Source organism: Maniola jurtina, chromosome 17 (assembly GCF_905333055.1).
Source record: "Maniola jurtina chromosome 17, ilManJurt1.1, whole genome shotgun sequence".
In the NCBI taxonomy this organism is placed as follows: Eukaryota; Metazoa; Arthropoda; class Insecta; order Lepidoptera; family Nymphalidae; genus Maniola; species Maniola jurtina.
This window is the reverse complement of record NC_060045.1, coordinates 8,991,877-9,017,664: the sequence shown is the minus strand read 5'-3', so window position 1 is coordinate 9,017,664 and position 25,788 is coordinate 8,991,877. Positions and strand designations below refer to the sequence as shown.

The following is a 25,788-nucleotide window of genomic DNA, read 5'->3' as shown; positions in this document are numbered from 1 at the left end:
TTAAAAAATAAGAATAGAATCTTAATTCTTTTTAAAGGTACTATTTCATTTTCAGCATATAAGCATTCACAGAAATATAGGTCAACAAGTAGACCAAAGTCTTGGGTATCGGAAGATAAACGACGAAAAAAGAAAGCTTTTACCTTAGAATTTTCAAAATCTTATGATGATTCGATTTCCACATCGCAAGATGACTGGGGTAAAAAGGATAAAGAACCTGATTCACTAAATCATCGCTCTGACCGTAGTGTATTTAAGAATTCAAATGCGAAATCACCATCAGAAGAAAAACCTCCTGAACCAAGAAAAAAGAAAACACATTTCGTCGAAAAAACCAAAAGTGTTCAATCTTCTCCCAGAGAAACTATGGATATAGAAAAGGCTATTAAAGAAAAATCGTTAAAAGAAAAAGAAAATGATAACAAAAGACCAGTAGAGAGGGAAAGGTATGTGAAAAGAACGAAATTAAAAGCAAAAAGCCCTACGCAGACTAAAACAATAGATGGCACCTATAGACCAGTACATTACGATAGAAGAGAAGCTTTAGGGTCTAACGTGAAATTACATCTGAATATTCCTACCTCTGATGACTCTAGCGAACAATACCGAAAAGAAGGTAGGCCATAATATTATAAGGTGATGAATATGATCAGTGAGATATTTACCATTATAATATTAATCTTTTATACTACATTAATTTCTAGGCATTGGAAATGGCAATATATCTCCGAGGAAACATAGACGATTAAGAGATAGTCCAAGGAGAAAAACGGCTAATAATAATTCTAACTCTGCTAAATCACCAATATCTAACAACCATTCCGGATACAGGTACCTACTATATTTATATTTTTATTTAAAACCAAATTACTATCGAAATATTGAATTTTTAACTAAATCATCCGTTTTAGTTCTAGACCTAGACGAAAAAGTGGGTCGAATGAAAGCATATCACTGCCTGGTAGCTTACCGCGGAGAAAACAGTCAATACCAACGATCCCCTGTCTAAGTTCCCTTGAAGCAGAAGATATTGAAACTGCCAGAACCCTAAATAATGCTGGGGCGAGATTGACACCATTACGCTATGTAAAAAGTCCAACAACGTCACCCAAAAATCAAAAGCAAGATAAAGGTCAGCTTCTCAATTTTTACGCTTTGCAGTTAGGAAAAATCTTTCAAATAAAATCGAGACGATTATGATAGTGTCTATAAATTGCATTGAGAGTTGAAATAATTTACTGTTTCCAAAAACCGATAATCTGTACATTGTAAATAAATCATGAGGTATTTTAAACAAAGAACGGGACAGTTTGTTTCAATTACATTAATTGTACTTTTTCAAATAATTGTTATTATTTGTGCTTATCGATGTTGATATCATAGAATTAACATAATGTCTGCTTTTATCAAAGCAGTGACTATCTCAGTTTTTGTAACAGCAGACGGAAAGTTTGCAAAGGCGGCCTCAGCAGAATCGCTACGTTCAGTTTCACCAGGGTCAGATTCCGTATTCTATTCAGAACACACGGAGCACGATTTGGCTGTCGGGGATTGCGAAGCCAAGGCGCATTGCTTGCATTGCGGCAAAGAAGTACACATCGTTACAGCGTCGCATGACCACGACAGCAGAGCTTCCCGAACTTCCCACACTGATGTAAATACTCTAACTATTATTACTATTTAAACATAAAAGATACTATAAGAATTGACTTGCTTTTTTGCATTTTTAAGGCCTGCAATGATGATAATCCATCACACTAATATTATAAAGGAGAAAGTTTGTATGTGTGTGTGTGTGTGTGTGTGTGTGTGTGTATGTTTGTTACTCCTTCACGCAAAAACTACTGGACGGATGGGGCTGAAAGTTAGAATGGCAATAGATTATACCCTGGATTAGCACATAGGCTACTTTTTATCCCGGAAAATCAATGAGTTCCCATGGGAATTTTAAAAAAACCTACATCCACGCGAACGAAGTCGCGGGTATCAGCTAGTTTCTCATAAATACTTAACTAGTAGCTACGAAAAAGTAATTTCAATTTTTCCGTTCCAAATTTAAGCTGCCGTTCAAAGGTCAGTAGTATTGTTACCTTACAGCAGGCATATTTTTATAAAACATTTAAAGTTAGCATAAATCTGACACTTATATTCAGAGAACTACTTCAATGCTTGTAGGAATCCTATGAAGATGCGACAGCGGAAATTGTTCCTGCGCCAGCGGGGTTCGCAGATTCTCCGTCTTGTGGGATGGCTAAGAAACATACAAGCGGCGCTCGTTTGTACAAAAAGCTTGATAAACGATTTCGCTCTGAAGATAAGACTAGACATTATCGTCAACGACAGGATGTTCGTGCAAAGGTATTGTCAATACTTTTTTTTTTATTCAAGCGCTTGACCACAATCACACCTGATGGAAAGTGATGATGTGGTCTACGATGGGACGCGTTTACCTACAAGGTGCCTATTCACTCTTATTTTAATTGTAACCGGATTGTAATTGGTAGGAAACACAGATCGCGGAAGAGTATTTAGCCTTTAGCCAAACCTTAGCCATGCGTATGAGGAATGAAGACGCAAAACGTTTCGTGAGTGTAGATGGAATGTCGACGACATAAGGATAGTTAACTTTAAGAATATATAAATGGCTATATATCTGAAAACTTCCACAGCTCAACTGTTTATCTGATTCTTTCAGCTCAGTATAAAGAACCATAGAATAGTTTCTTTTTTTGGAGAATAGGTTTAGAACAAAGGTAATTAATTACAAATTCACTCAATTGGGTTTGGTAACCAATTTTGTTCACAGTCTGAGGAAAGAGGCAAAGAAGAATATTGTGGTATGGAAAAGCCTCAAGACACTCGAATAGCAAGATCTGCTGGAAATAGTCTTGATAAACTCGCCGATCCGAATACAGGCGTAGATCCAGATGGTAAGCAGTAATACGACATTAGAACCTAAATCATTGCATGCACACGTAACAAAGAAACAATAATTATAATCAAGGTCAGTGCAATAATAAATTAACGTAGAAATAAAATGCAAAAGAAGCAAAAGTTTTTGAATTAATTTATTTGACGTAAGTAAACAAATTGTTTTCTCTACCTGATTTTAATTTGCGCATGCACAAATCCATTCTATTTACCTATTATCTAACTACGATTTCCATAAAGTTTTTAACAGACACTTAACAGGGCTCTCTCTGTCACTCGTTTCATACAATCCTAGTTCCAATTTCATTTGAATATTAAGCAACCAAAGTCCATGAAATTTTGCAGACATATTCTAGAAACTAATATCTATGTCTGTGGTTTTCCAGGTTTCTGTTAAAATATTCGGTTTCAAAGTTACGCGGTCTTAAAAATTTTCATACAAATCTTTGAGCCCCTGTAATTTTAAAACTAAATATTTTTAGAAAAATCTAAAGCACCACAGACACAGATATTAGTTTCTAGAATATGTCTGCAAAATTTCATGGACTTTGGTTACTTAATATTCAAATGAAATTGGAACTACGATTGTATGAAACGAGTGACGGAGAGAGCCCTGTTAATTATTATTATTTGTATTGATCGTGATATTTTGGTAATTATTTAAATAATCTACAGAACATGACGAATGTTCGGCCAGTTCAGAAGGAGATGAAGAAAAGGGCGTCTATGCGACTCCATGGTGGTGTGGAAACTGGATATTATTGTCTGAGAATGATGACAGCTGGACGAGAATACCACCAGGTAACATTTTATTAACCCCCGACCCAAAAAGAGGGGTGTTATAAGTTTGACGGGTGTATCTCTGTATCTGTCTGTGGCATCGTAGCTCCTAAACTAATGAACCGATTTTAATTTAGTTTTTTTTTGTTTGAAAGGTAGCTTGATCGAAAGTGTTCTTAGCTATAATCGAAGAAAATCGGTTCAGCCGTTTGAAAGTTATGAGCTCTTTTCTAGTTACTGTAACCGGGGGTGTTATAAATTTTTAACCCCCGACCCAAAAAGAGGGGTGTTATAAGTTTGACGTGTGTATCTGTGTGTCTGTGTATCTGTGTATCTGTGTATCTGTGTATCTGTGTATCTGTCTGTGGCATCGTAGCGCCTAAACGAATGAACCGATTTTAATTTAGTTTTTTTTGTTTGAAAGGTGGCTTGATCGAGAGTGTTCTTAGCTATAATCTAAAAAAATTGGTTCAGCCGTTTAAGAGTTATCAGCTCTTTTCTAGTTTTCTTGTAGAAAAGAAGGTTACATAACCGTTAGGTTCATAATATTATGTCAATTGACAAATGTCAAGCTGTCAAGATGGACGTTGCCTACATAATTATTTATTTGAAAATGATTTGTCGGGGGTGTTGAAAATTTTTAATTTACACTTGTTAATTTACACTTGTAAAATTAATTGACTTGCCTTATAAACATAATTGATATAATATATAGTGTGCTCACACTACAACCTCGATTGATGGAAGCTGATTAAGTGATAAATAAGATGGGGCGCTTTTGTGAAGAAGAATTCAGTCTTGTTAAAGATTTAAGTTAGTAACAAGTCTCGGAAAGGTATTCCAAATCCTAAATATGCGTACAAGAAAGAATACTTTTTGCGACTTATAGGAATATCAACGACATAGCTAGTTATAAACATCCCGTATAAAAAGAGTTTTTGTTGTAAAACATTATATTACTATATTGTCATTAAAAAATTTTTTTTTGTATAAACTTAACATCTTTACTTACAAGATGCGTTGGATTCAACTGACTCGGAAAAAGAAGATCCAACAGAATCAGAAACGGAGTTCAACAAACGATACGCAGCGTTGACCCATCGGCTTGTTCATCGACGGGCTTGCGTAGAGCTCAACAAGCGACAAGCGTCTAGCACTTTTGGTGAGTTAATTTTGTTTTTAACCATAGACCCTAATACCTTTCTTCACAACACTCCACTGACCATTTCCAATAGCATTGATGTTCCTGGTATTCACATTTTGAATGAAATCCAGTTCCAGTGTAACTTGGAAAGTAAAGCCAATTTAGCTAACAAATACCATTCTGTTCATCTCACCAGAAAGATTTTGTTTCAAAATCGTTTTCCGGCAACATAACAGACATGAAATTTCTAAATAGTATGGTACTAACGTTGGCTATTTGGTATGAAATAAGCTCATCGAAAAGAAGATAATCTTGTACTTAGTAAAATAAAATACCAGACATCAATGTTGGTGATATGGCAGCACCACTCTGGATTTTGGTGTTTCTTCATAAGCCGGTACGGCACAGGAGGAAGCAAAAGAGTATTAAATTATTATGTAACCCGTTTTCCACCCTCTGGCTAAAGATCGGCACCGGTGCTTTCATTGTACTTGTGGGAAGCACCTCTGGTTTCATTGCTATCAGAGCGGCGCTAATAATGGCTAAGTATTCAAATAACTAAATAAGAGCAAGGCACAGATCAATAAAAAAATATTCGACTACGAATATAACTTTATATCTACTAATTTATTACATTAATTCAAAGGTTTGTATCATTATATTCATTACGGTTAGCACGGCGTTAGTAAATGCTGATCTACTTTCAAACCGTGACGCGAACTCTATTTCTGATACTCTCATTATTTAAATAGCTTCACCTTTTATTTTCAGAAAAGCCCCTGAATTACATAGTTATTGTATTGGCTAAAGAAATGTTCATTCGGTTATACAATAACATCTTCGTCATTGAGTTTTTCATGTAATAGGTATAAAAAATTGCAAAAATACGCGATGTTCATCGACATTATAAATCTATTTCTATTACTGCTAAAAAGATATTTTTCTTTTGAGTCACATCGATAAAATTGGATTTTATTAATAAAATAGTCTGATAAAAAACCAGCAGATATACTGACCGCTTTCAAGCGGACTAAATTTAATTTCTCTCAGGAAAAACACGTCATTACTCAGTTGTTACAGGCACGCGACTGTGGCTAGTAGGCTAGACGGTATTGTCACGTCTGTCGGTGAAAATACATTATATTCTATCGATTCGACGTCGGGATTTGGCTTGAGCAATTTCTTGTTTATATTTGACGTAATAAATAATTGAGGAGGTGCATGTGCGTTTCGTATAATTCTGAGGAATCGGGTCAATAGACCTAGGCGATAGAAGTTCAAGTGCAAAAAAATGCGTTACAGTTGTAAGTTTCGTAAACATTTTTATTTTTTTATTTTCATCTTTGGTTTAAGTACTTACATGATTATTTATTTTAAATATATTTTTGTTTTTCTAGTTAGTCGCGGAATTAATATTCCGAGTGGGAATATAAGGCAAAAGTTAGAAGAAATATTTAAATTGATGCTGGTGTTATGGTGTCGACAAACACAAGCCAATAGGCTTATTGCTACGGATCAGAGTGGTAATGTAATTGGGTATTTTTCGTACCTCAGGGCACAGATCTTTCATCCAAAAATATTCTGTCAATAAAAATATTTTCGGGTAAAATATTTTTGATTGAAAATTGACCTAAGAATATTGATATACTAAAGCCAAGGTGTTCTCAAAAGTTCTGGTAGCTTTGAATTAAATCCAATGACCTACAGATTTCAGAATTGAACCTATAAGTACAATCCAATTTGTATGAATGGAACAGCATAGTGACGTGCATGGCGTCTGGCTCCTTGCCAAACTATTTAGCGAAAGTCATATGGTTAAAAGAACTTAATGTATCCTTGAGATGATCGAATATTTTCTTTCTATGTATGTCATGGCCGTTCGAATTCCTAGCACCTATTGACTCTTTGCGTCATGAATTTCTGTTTTTATAGTTGCTATTTAGATCACCTTTTTTCATAGTGTATCCAAAGTGATGTACTATATTTTTGTTCATCTGATTTAGTTTTTTATGCTTTACTGTTTGGATTAACATACCTACGGATTCACAGTCCATAAAGATTATGAGCAAAATATTAATTGATATCGTGAATGGATGTTTTATCTTCCACTTCTAATAGAACTGAGTTATTCTAACGTTTAGCTAATTAATATCAGTAAACAAAGTCGTTCTTAACCTTTAATATTTTTTATTACCAGAAAGCGATAAAACAGTAGTGGTTAGACGTGGCAATGAAGAATTTGGGTTTAGAATACATGGAAGCAAACCAGTCGTGGTGTCAGCGATCGAACCCGATACACCAGCTGAGTCTTCAGGACTTGAAGTTGGAGATATCATTATAGCTGTTAATGGTAATATTCTAATTGTAAACTTAATTAATCACAACACGAGCAAACAGTTAACAGACCTGATGGAATTAGAATGTGAGAAAAACATGCATTAGTAACATAGTTGATTCTTCATAGAGTTCTCCATAGTAGATTCATAGAGTTCTTTAAAATTAGATATTGACCATTAACAATAGAAAAAATTGCAGTAAATATTGCTATTTCTTTAAATATACATGATGTTATTTCTTTTCTTTTAGGAATTAACGTTGTAGATAAAACACATTCGGAAGTTGTGAAGATAGCGCATTCTGGATCGGAGGTGTTAGAATTAGATGTAAGTAAGATTCAAAATATTGTTGAAAAACTTTCTTAGTCGATTTTAAATAAAATGTTTATATCAGAATAGATTTTTGAAGAAAATATTGAAACTTCAACATTGAGCTGATGTCTACAACAAAAAATATTCCAAACACTTTCCAAAGGGCATACCGCCGTAGTTTGACGATCACAATTATCTTTGACTGACCGACTTACTATGAGTATTGGCTGGAATGCTTCGTAGCAAAAAGAATACCATATAGTCAACCAATTGAAACATTTGAGATTATTTTAAGGTTCGTTAAATTAATTATGAAAAAAGCTTCCAACCTCTCGCACTGCCAAGGGTCACTGGTAGAGATCTCTTATAGAGATAAGTCTCTGTCCACTTTTTCTTTCTTTTTCTCTTTATTATTACATCTTTCTGTTACAAATTTAAAAAAAAGTATATTTTTTTTTAATGCAAGAAATCTATTCATCCCCAAATTGCCTTCTTCTGCAGGTTGCAAGAACGTGCGAAGCTGTAGCTTCACTAGCACATGAAGGTGGCCCAGCGGCTTTATATTCTGGATACCTGTGGCGAGCTGCCCCTATCAAACCCCATCACCCTTTACGTTGGACGAGAAGATGGTTCGTGCTGAAGAGAGACAACTGTCTCTATTATTATAAAACGGATTCGGTAAGATCCTTTTTGAAAGTTTTTTAAAAAGAGTTCCCACGGGATCTCTTTGATATTCCGGGTACAAAAGTAGCGTGTTCCTTCCTCGGGAATCTATATCTGTATTATGCAAAAATTTTTTGCTCGCCATATTTGCTCTATGTGTCAACTGTCATGTCAAAAGTATGGTTATGGGTTTACTGGAGTAAATCGTCCTTTCGCAAAATTTACGCACTATATCTACCGAATTTTGTCAAAATCGGTTTATCGGCGCGACCGTGAAAAGCTAGCAGATAGACAAAATACAGACACTTTCGCATTTTTAATCCGTATACTAATATTACAAGGAGGTAAAGTTTGTAAGTTTGTTTGTAGGGGGTAATCTCTGGAACTACTGAACCGTTTTAAAAATTCTTTATTTGTATATTTGTTTTCAAAAAAATAGAGAAAATTCTAATAAGCAACCCGTGCGACGCCGAGGCGGGTCGTTAGTGCTTAATATGTAGTTAAATTTATAGAAAAGTATACAGTAAATTATAATAGTAAGTATATAGACCGTACCTATGGAAGAATGGATAAGCATGAATGAATATGGTTTACAAATGCATTTAATTCTGATTGATGTTAAAAATACTCAAGTTCTTTTTATATGATTTCAGAGTATACATCCAGTGGGTGCACTTATGCTAATAAATTACCAACTAACAGAGGAAGAATCTGGTAGACCCCATGGCTTCCGACTGCAGCGCGGTGGTGGAACGCGGCTGCAACTTGCCGCGGACAACGCTGAAGCCGCCGCAAGATGGCGTGCTGTGTTAGCACATGCGATTGATGCTAGCAATCAGGTGGGGAATCAAGACCTTTTAACTTTTTTAAACTCCTGGTATGATTAAAATGTGCATAGCTTTAAATCTAAAAGGAAACGGTATCTGACTGGACTATGACGAGAGAAAATGTTATGAGGCTGTGCTGTCCGTCTAGAAGCTAATAATAAAATTTGGCGCAAGGTGGCGCTTTGTCTAGGTATATGGTTCGCTTTGTAAAATAATTTTGGGAGTATAGGTTTATATTATCATCCATATCATCAGCCCGTGGATGTCCACTGTTTGACATAGGCCTTCCCTATAGAGTGCTACCACACCCGGTCCTCAGCCTTCCTTATCGAGTCACCCAAAGTAAATTACAGTTCAAACATGGTTTACACTTTTGTGACGGTAGAGTTTTGGTCAAATGTAAAAAAATGTGCAATCAGTGGGGACTGCCAACACAAGTACTTACTATGAAATAAGTAACAGTGTTTTCAGGATTTTCAAAAATTTCAAATTTCGTAATTTATACATTAAAACCATCAACATTAGTTTCGTTTATACATTTATCGATACTCCCAACACTATTACCATTAGCATGTCGGTGACGCGACCTTGAACTTTTTATCCAAACTAAAACAAAACGCCCCTAAAGAAGTTTTCCCTTCAAAAATTATTGTTAACTTATGAATGTTGTTTTCAATTTCAGAGAGACGGCTGGTTAGAAGTGACTATAAGGAATATGAAATTACCACCATCCTCGATACACCGGCCAGACTGTTTCGGATACCTAATGAAATTGGGATCGAAATGGAAGTCCTGGGCGAAACGATATTGCGTGCTGAAAGATGCTTGTCTATATTTTTATAATGATGGAAACAGCAAAAATGCTTTCGGTAAGTTCAAATAACTATATTAACTACACTTAATGGAAGATGTGGATGAGGTGTCAACCCCCAACCCGTTGCCAGCTTGCTATTGAGCACAGGTCTTCTGTCATGTCCCGGCCACATTAACGGCAAACAACGCGATATTCAACGGCGTTTTCCGTCAAATGTAGATGTAGCCGCGATCTACGTACAATATCATTTACAACAATTATAGCTTTTGGTACCTTAGTCATGGACTTCCACAAAGTAACGCCTGCTTCTATACAACATTTACAACGGCATTCACAATGCCGTTTGGCGTTAGACGATTTTAACCCCAATTCAATTGGCAATAGACGTTAACCGTTCAAGTGTGGCTACTCAGTTTAAGGCGTTGATTATCGCGATAATTATGGCGTTGTTGGGCATTGACGTTAACCTTAATGTAGCCGTAAGATGGAAATAAGCAGACTTCAAACACCTTTGAGAATATAATGGAGAATAATCAAGCATGCAGGTACGACTTACCAGGCTGCATGGTCTACGACCTTAGCCTTTCCTGAAGGGGATGAAAAATAAAACTAACTCAAGCATGCAGAATTTCAAGTTTTCCCGTCAAAACAACCACTTAATTTTTGAGATGGCCCAAACTTTCCGTACTCGATCGTAATTTTTTTTTTTCAGGAATGGCATGTCTTCACGGATATAGAATCCAGGCTTGTTCTTCAAGCGGCAAGAAATATGCCTTCGAGGTGATGCCTACCGAACCGAAACAAAGACATTTCTACTTTCATACTGAATCTGAGATGGATAGGAAACGGTAAGTATTAAAATGCATTGCTGTTTTTAGGGTTCCGTAGGTACCCGAATAGTGTCACCGGGACCCTATTACTAAGACTTCGATCCGTCCGTCCGGCCGTCTGTCCGTCAGTGGGTTGTATCTTGTGAACCTGGTAGAGAGTACAACCATAGGTAGCTGGTAGAGAGTTGAAATTTTTAACAGAATGTGTATTTCTATTGCCGCTATAGCAACAAATAATTAAAACTTCAACATGGCTGTCATGAAAGTAAAAAAAAAATGTTATTTCTTGTACAATGGTAAGGAAACCTTCGTGTGCGAATTAGTCTCGCACTTGACTGATTTTTACTTAATTCAGATACAAGTTAGCCCTTGACTGCGATCTCACCTGGTGGTAAGTGATGATGCAGTCTAAGGTGGAAGTGGGCTAACATGCAAGGGGTATGGCAGTTTTCATTAAAACCATACCCCTTTGGTTTCTACACGGCATCGTGCCGGAACGGCTTTGCCGGTAGGGTTGTTACTATCCACGGCCTCCTACCAGACCAGACCAGAAATTTAGAAATTGTAAAATTCCAAACTCCTGTCGGGAATCGAACCCGGGACCTCCCATAATATGGAATAGAATAGAAGTAAAAATCTATTAGATTTTTATTCAAATAAACTTGTACAAGTGCTTTTGAATCGTCAAATAATTTACCACTGGTTTAGAATGCCGTTCCTACCGAGAAGAACCAGCAAGAAACTCGGCGGTTGCTCTTTTCAATGGGCTTACCACTGTGCCAAGGAGGGAAGATTTTACCCCCTTGATGATGATGATGACGATGGAGTCCTTTCATTCCTTCGTGGAACTTAGGGCTGTAATAGTTGTTTTCCATGTCTTCCTCCCTCTATTTTTGGCTGCTACCTTGACATGGTTTTTCTTCTATATATTTAAATTGAAAGCATACCCACAAATCAATGTTTATATATTATGTTATCTTTACAGGTGGATGGCAGCTTTGGAATACTCAATAGATCGATGGATGAAGGCCGGTTGACCAGAACATTTTAAATCAGATTCTTTCGAATTTGTATAACAAATGCCAATGATAAATTATACTCCTTTTTATTTATTTTTATTTTTTTTATTTTTTACCTCTTTTTACTTTTTTAGAGTCGCATTTTCGAAAAACGCGTGTGGACACTTACCTACTTAAAAATATATAATTTTCCAGTAATAGCTAGGTAGATGCTAAAATTTTCAATCTTCAACGAATTTTTTTTGTGTTCAATGCACATTCGCTCACAGGGGAAGCATAATGACGCGTCTTTTCTTTAAAAGACGCGTCACTACGCCTCTACTCTACCGCAATGTGCCTTGAACCTAATCTGTAGTCACACATTTGATTTACATGAATATTTTTATGAATAAATGTCCAGATTGACGATGCCAACCGCTACAGAATTTATCGTTCCCTCGCAAAATAAAAGTTTATAGTAAATAATATTATAATGAAATATAGTGTACTACAGAAATATAGCGAATCAGAGATACTTATTTACAGGAAATAGAAAATGTTTTTCTTGGTCAGATAGATGGTAGTAGCAATCTAATAAGTTATAACGGAGAATAGGTACTATGTAGTTCTATTGTTTTTCATTAGAAATTAACCTTAAATTAACCTAAAAAAAGTTTTATTCAAATTTTGTTTTGCTAAATCATATTTTATTGGGGTTGATACAATCAATCGTGCAAAAAGCAATCAAAGAATTAAAAGGACATCGAAGTAAAAAAAGATTACTTACATAAAAATTGTAGCTTTAAAACACATTATTCTAAAATAGATATTTTACAAAATATTGATTAATATAAGTCGATGTTTTTGAAATAAAAATATTTGACTGAGACTCAAGTTATGATATTCAATGTATTAAATATGTTACGGGCATAGTGATTAATCGGACTTCAAGCACGGGCAATGCGATTAATACGAGTCTAATTGGGACATTATAGGACCGAAATTGCCTTTGTTTTAATCACGTTACCCGGAAAATATGAATAAAACTCGATTAATCAATTCGCCCGCAACATTAACATGACTGAGCAAAAAGAGACTAATATAAAGAGGATATTGAGATTGAGAATTTCAGGATATGCTTAAAATGTAAGGAAATTTTGAAATTTATGTGTTACAACTACCATTATTAATAAAACTGAGAAAATTGAGATACAGCATATTATTATATCACTAGTAGTAAGAAATAACATAAAAGTCAAAACTTCGGAGTAGTAAGTATATATCGTTAAATACTGTAATACATCAAAATTTTAGAGGAGAAAAATATTCCTATAAATGTGGTAGATAGTTATACCTACTGTAGTAGAAAATATTTGAAATAACATAAGGAAATAAATAAATAAAAATCTATCAGAATGGATAACAGGTTGCAAAATAAAAAAATATAACTTGAACATACTGTGCATATCTATATATCTCACAATCTACATTATGTCTTATTGTATACAGTATAATATCTGTATTTTCTGAAAAAAATTAGAACTGAAATCCTTTCAACATGTTTTGTTTTTCTTTCATATTAAATTCACCATAATTATTCAATTATACCTATTGCATGATTTATCATGAATATTATTTTGAAAAATGTTTAAAATATCTCTGTCTAATTAATGTAACAAAATATGTAGTTCCATGTATTCTGAAAGGGAATCAATAAAGAAATATCCAAGTAAACTTGAATTGACATTATGTACGGGTATATTATTTACATTATATATATATATATATATATATATATATATATATATATATAATAATATAATATAATATTGTTTAAGCATTTTTAATTATCTTCATTTGTATAATGACTGAAAAAATAGAAAGTTAAAATAAAACAAAAATTCACAATTTTGACAGGAGCAAAAGCCTGATTTATTTTTAACCGACTTCGAAAAAAGGAAGAGGTTCTCAATTCGTCTGAATCTTTTTTTTTAATTTTTTTTAAGCCGTTATAACTTACATTTTATGCCACAGAAAAGCTCGGTGTTGTAAGCCAATGGTCTTTTCTACGCTGTTTCTACGTCAGAAACATGGTAACTTTTTTTTTCGGCAACCTTATATAATTATTCGTATACTTACGTAGGTAGTTGTAAATATAAGTGATCTAATATAATCTTATGTGTTACAATATTTTAGGGTTTAGTGTAGAAAAATAAATAAAAATGTTTAAATGTCTTTGTCTGGAGGTTAAAAATTCTCCATTAGAATGCGGTCCATAATAGTGACTTAAATTATTATTGTGCATTAAAATTGGTAAATAATAGGAGAGTATAACCCGTAATTATTTGTATGTACATAGATAATTGTGTAAAAGCTCAAATATATTTAAATGTAAAAAAATAAAAGACTTGAATATTAAAACTGATTTTGTTAAAAAATGCTTTTAGCGTAGCCTTGTATATTAGTGAGTGTGAAAAATTAAATGAGAAAAATATCGAAAATTTAAATATAGTAAATTACATAGAAAAAAATATTGAAGTGCACGTTGAAAATTAGATATTATTATGTATGTACGTAATCATTTCTATTTGTAACTCATAGATTTATATCGATAATTCAAATGATAAATATTATTGTAATATTGTGTTCATTGTAAGTATTTCAAAGATAATGAGAAATCTAAATCGTATTCTGTTTCATTATAAAATTGGACATCAATGTTATCGTACCGTAATATTATATTATAATCTTTATCACTGTTAATGTAAGTAATGATTTTAATAGTCACGTTAAAACATTTAAGTGTATAACATTTTGTTACGACTCAATAATTGTGTAATAATAAATTATTATTAAATTATGTAGAGACACGTTCGTATTTCGTTGAGATGGATGGTTTTTAAAAATATAATATGTGACTGTACGTATAGAAAATCGTTGTAATAAAGTGTCAAAATAAATTCAAATCTTTCTTTAACCCTAAAATTCATTCGTGAGAAATCTCTGTCAATGTCATATTAAAAAAAAACTACTTAATTCAGTTGATGAACAGAAATAAAATCTCTATTTTCTTTAATGAAACACTTAAATCAATTAGCGAGTACGATCGAAATTCACGATCGCCGTGAGGTGTGCGGGGGTGTGCGGGGAGTATTGCAAGGAAACACGTCTGCTTAGTTTAAGGTTTACTCGTAGACTATCTTAGAGCTATCCTACACCACACCACCGGGGCAGGAGAAAAAAAGAAAAATGTAACGTAAATAATTTACATTTTTTTTTTTTTTTTACTTCCACTCGCAGGTGGTTCTATACCTTATAAACTAGGAACAAAAAGCTTAGTTCTATTCTTATGTACTACTTCACTTTTGTTATCTTTAAGAATTATTACGTTTGGTCCGACGTCATTTATCACTGTATAAGGGCCCTCAAATAAACAGTCAAGTTTTCCACCGCACTCATTTTTCACTAGCACTTTATCGTCTTTTTTATATGTCACTGTATTCACTTTTTTATCGTACTTACATTTCCTATCTAGTTTTGATTGTATTAAATTTTCACGAGCGTCCTTTTGCGCTACTTGCATTCTATATCTTAATTCTAAACTATAGTTATCTACATTATATAATGGTTCTACATCACTACTTAATCTACTTGGTATTCGACAACTTTTACCAAATACTAATTCATATGGGGCATATTTGGTCGATGTATGAACGGTATTGTTATATGAAAAACACCAAAAGGGTAGCCAATAACTCCAAGTTTCGGGTTGTTTATCACACATTATCCTCAGAAATGCACCTAGGTGTTTATGTGTATTTTCTAATGAACCTATACTTTGGTGGTGATAAGCAGTTGAATTTAGTTTTTCAATTTCTAATAATTTACAGACCTCCGTCATTGTTGAAGATAAAAATTCGGATCCCCTGTCACTTACCAGGCAATTTGGGATTCCAAATCTTAAGATAAAGTTATTTACAAATGCTCTAGCTACAGTTTTCGTTTCCTTATTTCTAATAGGATAAGCTTCTACAAATTTACTAAGTTCACACTGGAGTGTGAGTATGTAGACATTTCCTTCCTCATCTCTATCTAAAGGACCTACTAAATCTAGAAAGATTTTTTCAAAAGCCGATGTAGCGGTTGTTGTAATAACCATAGGTTCTACAGTATGTCTCGAGTGTTTCATTTTCTGACACTTTTCACATTTACGTATATAGTCTCTAACATCATGTTCCATTCCTGGCCAGTAAAATTGTTTTCTTAAATTATTAATCATTCTGCGTACCCCTGCGTGTCCGCTAGTAGGCAACAAATGAAAGTCATTCAAAATGAAATCCTTTTCTTTATCATCCTCTATTCTTTTTATTCCTCTTAAAACACAAATCCTAGGGCCCTGATATGTGTTTTTACTTTTAACTTCATCAATTAAATCTCTTATGAACAATGCATTGTTTACTGTTTTTATTATACAGATTTCATTAATTTTTAATTCTTTACAAAAATTACTCAATTTAACCACAAATTCGTCTCGCGTAAAATGTGATTTAAAATCAAGATTAATGTATAATATTTTCTTTCTGTTCGTAAAAGCAAAACATTCCCGTTCCGCATTTATTTTCTCCTTTTGCTTTATTATTTTTAATTTATTCCCTTCTACTAACATCATCTCTACTGAATCATTTGGTATCCGTAATATTTCCACGACTCGCGGTTGATCAGGCCGCTCGTCCTTGGCTATACTAGGGATTACACTCCTATCTGTATGACTTTTATCCTTCTCTTCCTCTCTTTTTCTTTGCGCTCTAGTCATAACGTTTATAATATTATTACTCATATTTTTTAACTCGTCAGACGTAATTATTATTCTAGACAACGTGTCCGCGACTGCATTATCTTTTCCCTTTACATACACTATCTTGTAATCGTATTCCTCCAATGTTAAGCGAAATTTTAACAATCGACTACTGGGATCTTTCATTCCAAACAGATATACTAACGGCTTGTGATCGGTCATAATTGTAAAAGCTTTTCCGAATAAATATGGTCGAAAATATTTAATACCCCAAACAACTGCAAGTAGTTCCTTTTGAATAGTTGGATAATTTTTTTCGGCTTTGTTTAAAGGTCGACTCGCATAAGCTACAGGTCGCAAATCTTTATTACAAAGTACAGCGCCTATCGCTATACCAGAAGCATCGGTTTGTAGGATGAACTCGCTATCTGGCGAAAAATCGGGATATTGCAGAATAGGTGGAGACATTAATGCTACCTTCAACAATTGAAACGACTGATCACATTCCGCTGTCCATACAAAAGGTACATTTTTCCTACATAAAATATTTAAAGGTAATGTTAATTCAGCAAAGTTTTTTATAAATTTCCTGTAATAATTACTGAAAGCGACAAAACGTCTCACATCGTCCGAATTTTTCGGTACTGGATAATTTTTTATCACCGCAATTTTACTTGGATCCGGTAAGATTCCGTTTTTTGTTACTGTGTGACCTAAGTATAATAATTCGGTCTTTAAAAATTGACATTTGTTAGGGTTGAGTTTTAAATTTACTTTTCTTAACCTTTCGAAAACATCTATGAGATTCTTATTATGTGTTTCTAAGTTTCTGCCGAAAATAACTAGGTCATCTAAATATATGAAACATTTTTCATAGGTAAGGCCAGACATTGCAACTGTCATGACACGGGAAAATGCACTGGGGCTTATTTTTAAACCCATAGGTAATCTTTTCATTTGGTACTGTCCGGTATTAGTTGTAAATGCTGTCACTCTACGGCTATCGGGAGTAAGTGTAACTTGATAGTACGATTGGCTCAGGTCTAAATGTGTGAAGTAAATAGCACCTGACAACGAATCTAAAATCTCGTTAATATTGGGAAGTGGGAATTTATCGTCTTGAATTGTTTCATTCAATTTACGGTAATCAACAACTAATCTCCAACTTTTTTTTGAATCGTCACTTTTCTTTGGAACTAATAAAATAGGACTAGACCATTCGCTCTGACACTCTTCAATAATATCGTCTCTAATTAAACCTTGTATTTGTTTCTGTACCTCTGACTTTAAACTATTGGGAATACGGTACGGTTTAGTATACACTGGTTTCGTATTAGGTTTCAGTGTAATAGATTGCTCATATACCTTAGTAGTTGTGAGTTTATCGCCGGGCAATTGGAATATGTCAGCGTATTTCGTACAAATAGATTCTATTACTTTCCGTTCGCTGGAATGCAAGTGATCCAATTTCAACAAAGGCAACAACTTGCTTGCTCGAATAGAATTAGAATCACATTTTTCAAAAGAACATATTTCATAATTATTTAATAATTCGAAATCGGGTTGAAAAGTAGGAATATTAACAGTTTCGTTACTCGTATTAAGGATTTTAATGGGTATAATATTGTTTTTCGGTTTTACTATGATACTCGCGAGAAATATGTTTTCTTGTAATTCTTTAGGAAGTATGACGCAATCTTGGGTAACGCTATTTATTTGTATGTAATGTATCGATTCGCTACGAGCCGGAATAGTTAAAAACTCTGAGCATAACGTAGGATTACTGTAAAGTTTAAGGCTATATTTATTTTCAGAACCATGCAAGGTTAATACTGAATTTTTCAAGTCATAATTTATTGTATTAAATTTATTAAAGAAATCTTGACCCAAAATTCCGTCAGACTTGCAAGGCAATTTTTCAAAAATGTAAAATTTATGACGAAAGGGTATGCCGTCGGAAGTTTTAATAGTGAGAAAAACGTAACCATTTGAATAGATTTTCCCTCCGATGCCATGTATTACAATTTTGTCTTCATAAATAGGTATTTTGTTTGGTAGGCACGATGTGCGAACTACTGATAATGACGCGCCGGTGTCGAGTAACCATGAGCATCTTGTTTCATTTACGTTTAAAAAAATGTATTTAGCGTTCCTTATATCGCATGTTAGAATGTAATCTTTAGGCCCGAAAAAACTGATTTTGATTTGTGTAATTTTGGCCTTCCGAATTTTCTCTCTCTTGAGTCTCTTGCTGTGCGAAATGTACGTTACCACGATAATATCCCCTATTATGAGTTACTCGACCTCGACTGCGACTCGATTGCGTGGCAGTTCCACGTGGCTGTCTCCCGCGGAAATTATTATTTCGGTAAAATCTGGCATTGGGGTGGTTATAATTCAAATTTTGGTTAGGTTTTCCTCTATTACCTCTGTAGTTGTAACTATCCCGACCTCGAATAAAGGGTCTACCTCTAGTACTTACCATGTTTAACACCGAGTTGGAAGTAGATGGTTGGGCCAGCTCCTCGTCCTGTGCAGCACGGGCTGCGTCCTTGAGCTGCGTATAGTTTCTAGCTGAAATGATAGTGCTTAAACGCCTATTGCGGAGCCCATCTGCAAATTTTTTAATCGCCATTTGCTCATTTATAGGTTTTAAAATTTCGTACGCCTTCTCGTTAGAATTAGCCTGGGAAATAGTGAGGTCTACAAATAGTTCTTCGATACGTGACGCGTATTCAGAAATTGACATTTCATTTTGTGAAACTCTATTGAGCTGCGTTAATAATGAATTAGGTGACTTTTTTGTTAGTAAAAACGCTTTTATGTCCTTCACCAATTCGGTGCAAGAGTCGTACTCTTGTTTAAGTTTAAGTTTGGCTGATTTGCTTAACCTAGTTTTTAGAGTAAAAGTAGCTAATTGCTTCTTACACTTAGAGTCTTTCAAACAACTCTCGTAGAGCTCTAAACTGTCAATAATTTTTTCTAAAGTCTCTTCTTTTTCGTCCATAACCGGTACCAAGCTAGCTGCAGTTTTTAAATTAAATGTCTCCATGTTTAAAAGTTGATCTTTGGTCGTTTCACTAGTAGAGCTATATGTCAAAATTTTATCGTACGTCGATACTATTTTTTCATTTAAAGCTTCGTAAATATATTCAGCTAATTCTAATGAGCTTTTCTGTACGGAACAAGTACTAATAATATTTTTATACTCTGAGTATAATTCTTTAGCTTTTAAAATACTTTGATGTACTTTACCTTTATACTGTTGTCTTCTACGTGGACCTAATTTCCTTAAATTAGTTTGAATATCTAATAACTCGCTTAAAATACTTTCTAAATCATTTTCCATTAAAATTAAAACTTATTACATATTTAAACCTCACACTAAATTATATATTATTATATGTAGACACTAAATTATATTAAAACACATATTATCTTTTAAGAATAAAACCATTATCAAAGACCTAGATATGTCCATGTCCTTATAATACTACGTTACAGTTTTCTTTCTTATGAAGCACTGTTCAAACACTTTTTGTTATTTTTCGCACACTATAGATAAAAGGTCCGCACTGCACCGGAATATATTATTTTCGTCGCTATCCAATTATTAGACCGGGGAGTCGTCTTGTTCCTGTTTAGTTTCCCTGCGGCCAGTCCATCTCAGCTGCATCCTCCTGAATGCGCTATCATTTATTTCTCTTTGTATCATTGTAGCGTGACACTTTTTGTAGCTTCTGAAGGCTATGAGCAATATGGCTAGCCCGCACACGCCGATGATGGTCGAGAGTAAAATATTGTTGGTGTAAATTCCCATTTTTTTTTCTTTTTTACCACACGAAGAACACGGCTTTAGTATCACTTATTACTTTTAATTATAAATGTTCTAACTCGATGCGCGGAGGCACACAAGAATCCGCCTCCTCAGCATAATTCGCCCGTCATTCGACACCCGGCGACGGCCAGGCGCCGAGTTCGCTAGGCAGGGTCGCCATGAGGTGTGCGGGGGTGTGCGGGGAGTATTGCAAGGAAACACGTCTGCTTAGTTTAAGGTTTACTCGTAGACTATCTTAGAGCTATCCTACACCACAGCCGAACCAAACATTTCGAGGGCGGCGTTAATTTACACGACTTATAAGCTACTAACACGAAAAATAAACAATCTGATATCCTTCCCTTTTTTATTGCTTCAAGTAAAAACGGTACGAAGGCTTCGGCGGCGGGCGCGGGCGAGGCGAGGGGGGACAGGTACAGGAGCGCTACTGCCTCTGACGACGTCGGTACAGTAGTACGCGCCCGACTCCCACTAGCCGCGCGCTGTCTGCGCACACGCAGCCTTAGCGCCAAACGAAAATAACCTGAAAACCTCTAGTGATAACCACAGTGTATGAAACTTTACTAGGATTACAGTGAGAACTGAAACGTTGAAAAGAACTGTGATGTGTTCAACTGTTTAGTGCTTACAACGTGACTTTACGTCTATTAACTGTTTATGGCTTGTGCAGTGCGCCTATTGTTGTGTGGAAGTCACTAATCCCCTATTCACCTGTCCACGCCAAGTGTGGTTAGACTGTGAAATGTGACAAAAAATTGCAATGATACATAATTGTTCGGTTTGGACCCTCGGTTTGTAAACTTTGCGGGCGACTACCTGACTACTGGAGGGTTGAAAGCGTCGGCCGATCGATCGGACAACCCGTCGCCTTGTGAGTCCAATTTTTTTTATGGAATACGTAATTTAATACGGCGGATGTGGAATAAATTGGGTAGGCAGGGTGCGTTATACGCTACCTGTTTTATTTATCATGGTCATGTGCACGGATGTGTGCTATTAAATGTTTATTATTGTTTTTATTGGCGATGCCACCCAAAGGAACACAACACTTCAAACGTAACGGTCTGTGGTTAAGGACTTTCAAGGTTTACAATGATGCCACTGTTCACGGGTAATTATAATATCAGTAGCTTGGCTTTTGAAGAAAAACATAAGGGATTATTTCATTAAACAATAGGCATTATAGTATTAAAGCGTTAAGTATTTCATAAGCCTACTTTATATATTTTAAGGAACACGTGCCCCCTAACCGTTAGAAGAGTATTGTAGAGCTCCAGAGTAGACGAGAACAGATCATGTCCGGGACTTCTTCCGCGTGGATTTTGATTTAAAAATCCTGTGCGAAATCATGATTTTCCATGACAAAAGTGGCCTTTGTCACTTTCGAGGTCTTTAGCTATATCTATGCAAAAAATTACGTGGATCCTTTGCTGCCTCGCGGAGTGGATGAAGGACAAGCCAATAAACAAACACACTTTAGCATTTAGTTTAATTTTAGTAAAATTTATGGTCCTTATAGCTCTTTCTCTAAAGAAAAGTACCTATTGCGGCTTGCAACAAAACTTATAGAACATTAGATTTTCTATAACATTATAATATGTAGTTATATTTTTAGTAGGTAGAGGTACCTATCTATTTCACGTTCATGTCTTCAAGATATAAAAATCTTTGAAGAAAAGATTCACTAAAAATTTCAATCAATAATGGGCTATAACATAAGAACTAAAAGATCATTTGAAAGTATAAATGAAAAAGACACTCATATTACGGATATAAACAAGTGTAAATTAAAAATTTATAACACCCCCGACAAGTGAAGGTTACAGTAACTAGAAAAGAGCTGATAACTTTCAAACGGCTAAACCGATTTTCTTGGATTATAGCTAAAAACACTTTCGATCAAGCCACCTTTCAAACAAAAAAAACTAAATTAAAATCGGTTCATTCGTTTAGGAGCTACGATGCCACAGACAGATACACAGATAGACAGATACACAGATACACACGTCAAACTTATAACACCCCTCTTTTTGGGTCGGGGGTTAAAAACCAGAGTAACATACAAAAAGGCAAAAATATTTTGTTATAAGTTGACTAAGTTGATACTTGATAGGTAGTAAAAGGTACAGAGGTAATATTGTAGTATTTTTTTTTAAATATGTATGTATTTTTATTCAGAAACTTTTATTAGTAGCTCCAATATCTATTAACGAAAAGTTAGCTATATTCAGACATTAGACAAAAAGTCTTAAAAGACATTGATGTATTTTTGCTACGTTTATGCGCGTAAAAGAGTAATAATAATTTACGTGTCAGATCCAGGACAGTCTCAGTCATCCGATAAAATAATCTTACAGACATCCGAATGTTCTATTTAAGATTGTCTCCTGTATTTGATAAGAAAAATGGTTGGAAGTGGTACTTTGCATAAATAAGATGTTTTTTAAATAACTTAATTAGAATCTATGCCCATTAATCAAGCCATTCTGCCGTTAGTTAACAGGGCTCTCTCCATCACTCGTTTCATACCATTTCATACAATCGTAGTTCCAATTTCATTTGAATATTAAGCAACCAAAGTCTATGAAATTTTGCAGACATATTCTAGAAACTAATATCTGTGTCTGTGGTGTTTTAGATTTTTCTAAAAATATGTAGTTTTAAAATTACAGGGGCTCAAAGATTTGTATGAAAATTTTAAGACCGCGTAACTTTGAAACCGAATATTTTAACAGAAATCTGGAATACCACAGACATAGATACTAGTTTCTAGAATATGTCTGCAAAATTTCATGGGCTTTGGTTGCTTAATATTCAAATGAAATTGGAACTACGATTGTATGAAATGGTATGAAACGAGTGACGGAGAGAGCCCTCTTAAGATAAAGCCTAGGATATCTATTTAACATAGCACACGGCTACTTCATGAATAACCAATACATACACATTTAAATGGGAATTTATTAATTGGTAATCGATGATATTTCAGGTTTTCCGATTGCAGATTAAATATCGACTTCTTGGAAATGCTTATTTCGTTTATTTATTTAAAACTTATTTAAATCAAAAATACTTATCTGATGTATTTGATATTAATTGATGTAAAGTTCTGTGAAAGGCAATTGAGTCGTGACTTCTGTCTGTGCTTAGCTGAATATACTGTAACTTTAAATAAGTATACTGAACTTACTCTCAAAAAACCTAATGAAAATATTTCAACAATGATGAAAAGAGATTCCATTTTGGAAAAGGACTATTTGTAGAGCGAACCACCGTTTGTCAATAAAAAAAAAATTCGAGCAAAATGTTTTCCAGGAAGTAAAAATTTGAGTTTTTAATCTCTGGAACTAACTAAGCTATTTGGTACTCTAAAACACTTTGTTATAAAATGGCGGTTCTATTTGGCGGCCATATAACCACACTAGTGTGTGAATATTTCCGCATGACTTTGTAGCTGTGTAATATTTGTCACAAAAGTGTGTAAAATTATACTTTATAGTTTTGATCGCGGTAAAATAAGAGCCACTTTGCGAGACAATGTAGTATTGGAAAGTTTTTTTTTTTCACAGTGGGTATCAATTATAATACAGTAGAGCTGTAAGGCTCAGTCAGCGAATGGTAGTTAATCTGTACCATCAACTGATAACATAATCTAATCAGGCATACTGTGACGCGTTATCATTATAACAGAAACCTTGCGGCACCGAAAACGAATTTCCCCTCTAATAATAACAATAAACTCAATTGTGGTCAATATTAATCCACTATTTGTACATCACAGATTGTATGATTTGATAATAAAGATAAATAATTTCGGCGATCAGTCCCTTGGTTCAATAAGTAATAACGTTTTCCGAGAAATCATTTTGAAAATTCTTTTGATGTTCGCCGCTAACATGGAAGCGGTGTTAATCAGTTGCTTCACTTCGTTTCGTTGCTAATTAAATTATGTTGATTTCTGAAGTATTATCGAAATCGGTGCTGATAACTTTTTTATTGTGCTGGAAAATTCTAGTTAGGTACCTACCTGCCTGCGTTAAAGCTTTTTGACGCACCGCGCTGGCGGTAAAACCAACTTAATTACATATATATTTATCTTGCACCAGTTGATATTCGCGACTTCGTTCTTTGGTATTTTAAAATCCATCGAGAACTGTTTAATTTTCTAGTTTAAAAAGTATCCTAGTATGAGTCCGTCTGTCTGTTTTCATAATGCAAGCTATAGGCACGTATCTACCTATCTCTGCCAAACGTCATGACCGGTTCTGCGGTTAAGCCATGAAAATGTAACAGACAGATAGACAGACAAATAATCGTTATAATAGTATTAGTGTAAATGAATTTTTTGGCCCGGAATTTTCCCGCTCTTGACTATGCCTGTGTGTGAAAAAAAAAATATTTTTCCGAGATAAAATTAGCTAGATCATTTTTGTATGTAGTAACTCTGTCTGCCTGCGAAAGCCCCGCTCAAACTGAATGATTAGGCTGGACTAATAGATACATGGACAGTCAAACAAACAACCAGAAAATATTAACTAAATATATTAAAAAGAGAAAATTCCTGACTTACTGTCACTGACTTTGGGCTAGAAACTAGAAAGCAGAAATTTTGCACAGTGTAGACAAGGAATCAGGCTGGATTTTTTGAAATTCCAACAAGACAAGGGACACAGATATTAGTTTCTAGAATATGTCTGCAAAATTTCATGGACTTTGGTTGCTTAATATTCAAATGAAATTGGAACTACGATTGTATGAAACGAGTGACGGAGAGAGCCCTGTTAAAGAGGGATATTTTTGCCGAGCAAAGCCGCGTGGTTGTTAGCCATAGCTTAAAAGCACAAAAACTAAATAAAAACATTTGAGAATTTTGTTTTACCTACCTACTGTTTTAATTTAGGGCAGAGGAACAAGTTTAAAAAACGACGCGAGTCATCAACCCCAATCTCGTGAAAGGATTAATGAACTAAATCCTGAGACAGGTCCGTGCAGCGTTGATTTAAAGCCCGAAGATCGGACTGGCACAGATCACTGATAGTATTCTCATGCGGAATGAAAAACGAGAACACCTATTCAATATCTATACGTACATGTTCAACTTAATATACTTACCTACTAACTCTGACCACCAGATCAACGAATCAGAAAGTGTACAATAGTATCCAATTGATATTTAATTGCTTAAAACGCACATAACTCTGAACTACTAAACTAAGATTAGAGGTCAAACCCGCCCAGGATCAAATCTTGGACCTCCCCCCCCCCCCCCTTCCGAACTTTTTTCAGAGTAGGTAAGTAGATAATAACATTTCGCTGTAAGGAAAGTTACGGGTGAAAGCGACGGCGATTGACCTATAACGAATGGCCGACTGTGAGAAATTTAGATCTAAGCAATCTCAAAATATAAAAACTTATGAAATGCCAGATGATGCCCGAGACTTCGTGCGCGTGGACATACCTAGCTACCTTTTTTAAAAATCCCGTGTAAACTTTTTGATTTTCTGAGACAAAAGTAGCCTA

The 25,788-nt window shown here is 34.7% G+C and overlaps 2 protein-coding genes across 9 annotated transcripts in view; both read left to right on the top strand.

Annotated features, from left to right (window-relative positions):
- The window catches only part of LOC123873499, a 227,360-nt gene extending 215,611 nt beyond the window's left edge, over window positions 1–11,749 (top strand). For 5 of the 8 annotated variants that reach the window (XM_045918333.1, XM_045918336.1, XM_045918335.1 and 2 more), the window contains 15 exons: window positions 38–616; window positions 705–831; window positions 912–1,132; window positions 1,440–1,654; window positions 2,176–2,358; window positions 2,807–2,930; window positions 3,607–3,732; window positions 4,727–4,873; window positions 7,053–7,205; window positions 7,442–7,518; window positions 8,005–8,181; window positions 8,820–9,005; window positions 9,676–9,862; window positions 10,520–10,655; window positions 11,623–11,749. In XM_045918333.1, the coding sequence (XP_045774289.1) occupies window positions 38–616; window positions 705–831; window positions 912–1,132; window positions 1,440–1,654; window positions 2,176–2,358; window positions 2,807–2,930; window positions 3,607–3,732; window positions 4,727–4,873; window positions 7,053–7,205; window positions 7,442–7,518; window positions 8,005–8,181; window positions 8,820–9,005; window positions 9,676–9,862; window positions 10,520–10,655; window positions 11,623–11,674 (2,690 nt within the window). In that variant the 3' untranslated portion in view covers window positions 11,675–11,749. The remainder of the gene's footprint in view (window positions 1–37; window positions 617–704; window positions 832–911; window positions 1,133–1,439; window positions 1,655–2,175; window positions 2,359–2,806; window positions 2,931–3,606; window positions 3,733–4,726; window positions 4,874–7,052; window positions 7,206–7,441; window positions 7,519–8,004; window positions 8,182–8,819; window positions 9,006–9,675; window positions 9,863–10,519; window positions 10,656–11,622) is intronic. The other 3 variants (XM_045918332.1, XM_045918334.1, XM_045918331.1) reach the window with 3 other exon arrangements.
- An 8,965-nt stretch (window positions 11,750–20,714) lies between these two features.
- Window positions 20,715–25,788, top strand: part of LOC123873683 (protein bowel-like) — a 63,912-nt gene continuing 58,838 nt past the window's right edge. Inside the window, exon 1 of the mRNA XM_045918663.1 lies at window positions 20,715–21,139. The gene's annotated coding sequence lies outside the window, so the exon portion shown is untranslated. The remainder of the gene's footprint in view (window positions 21,140–25,788) is intronic.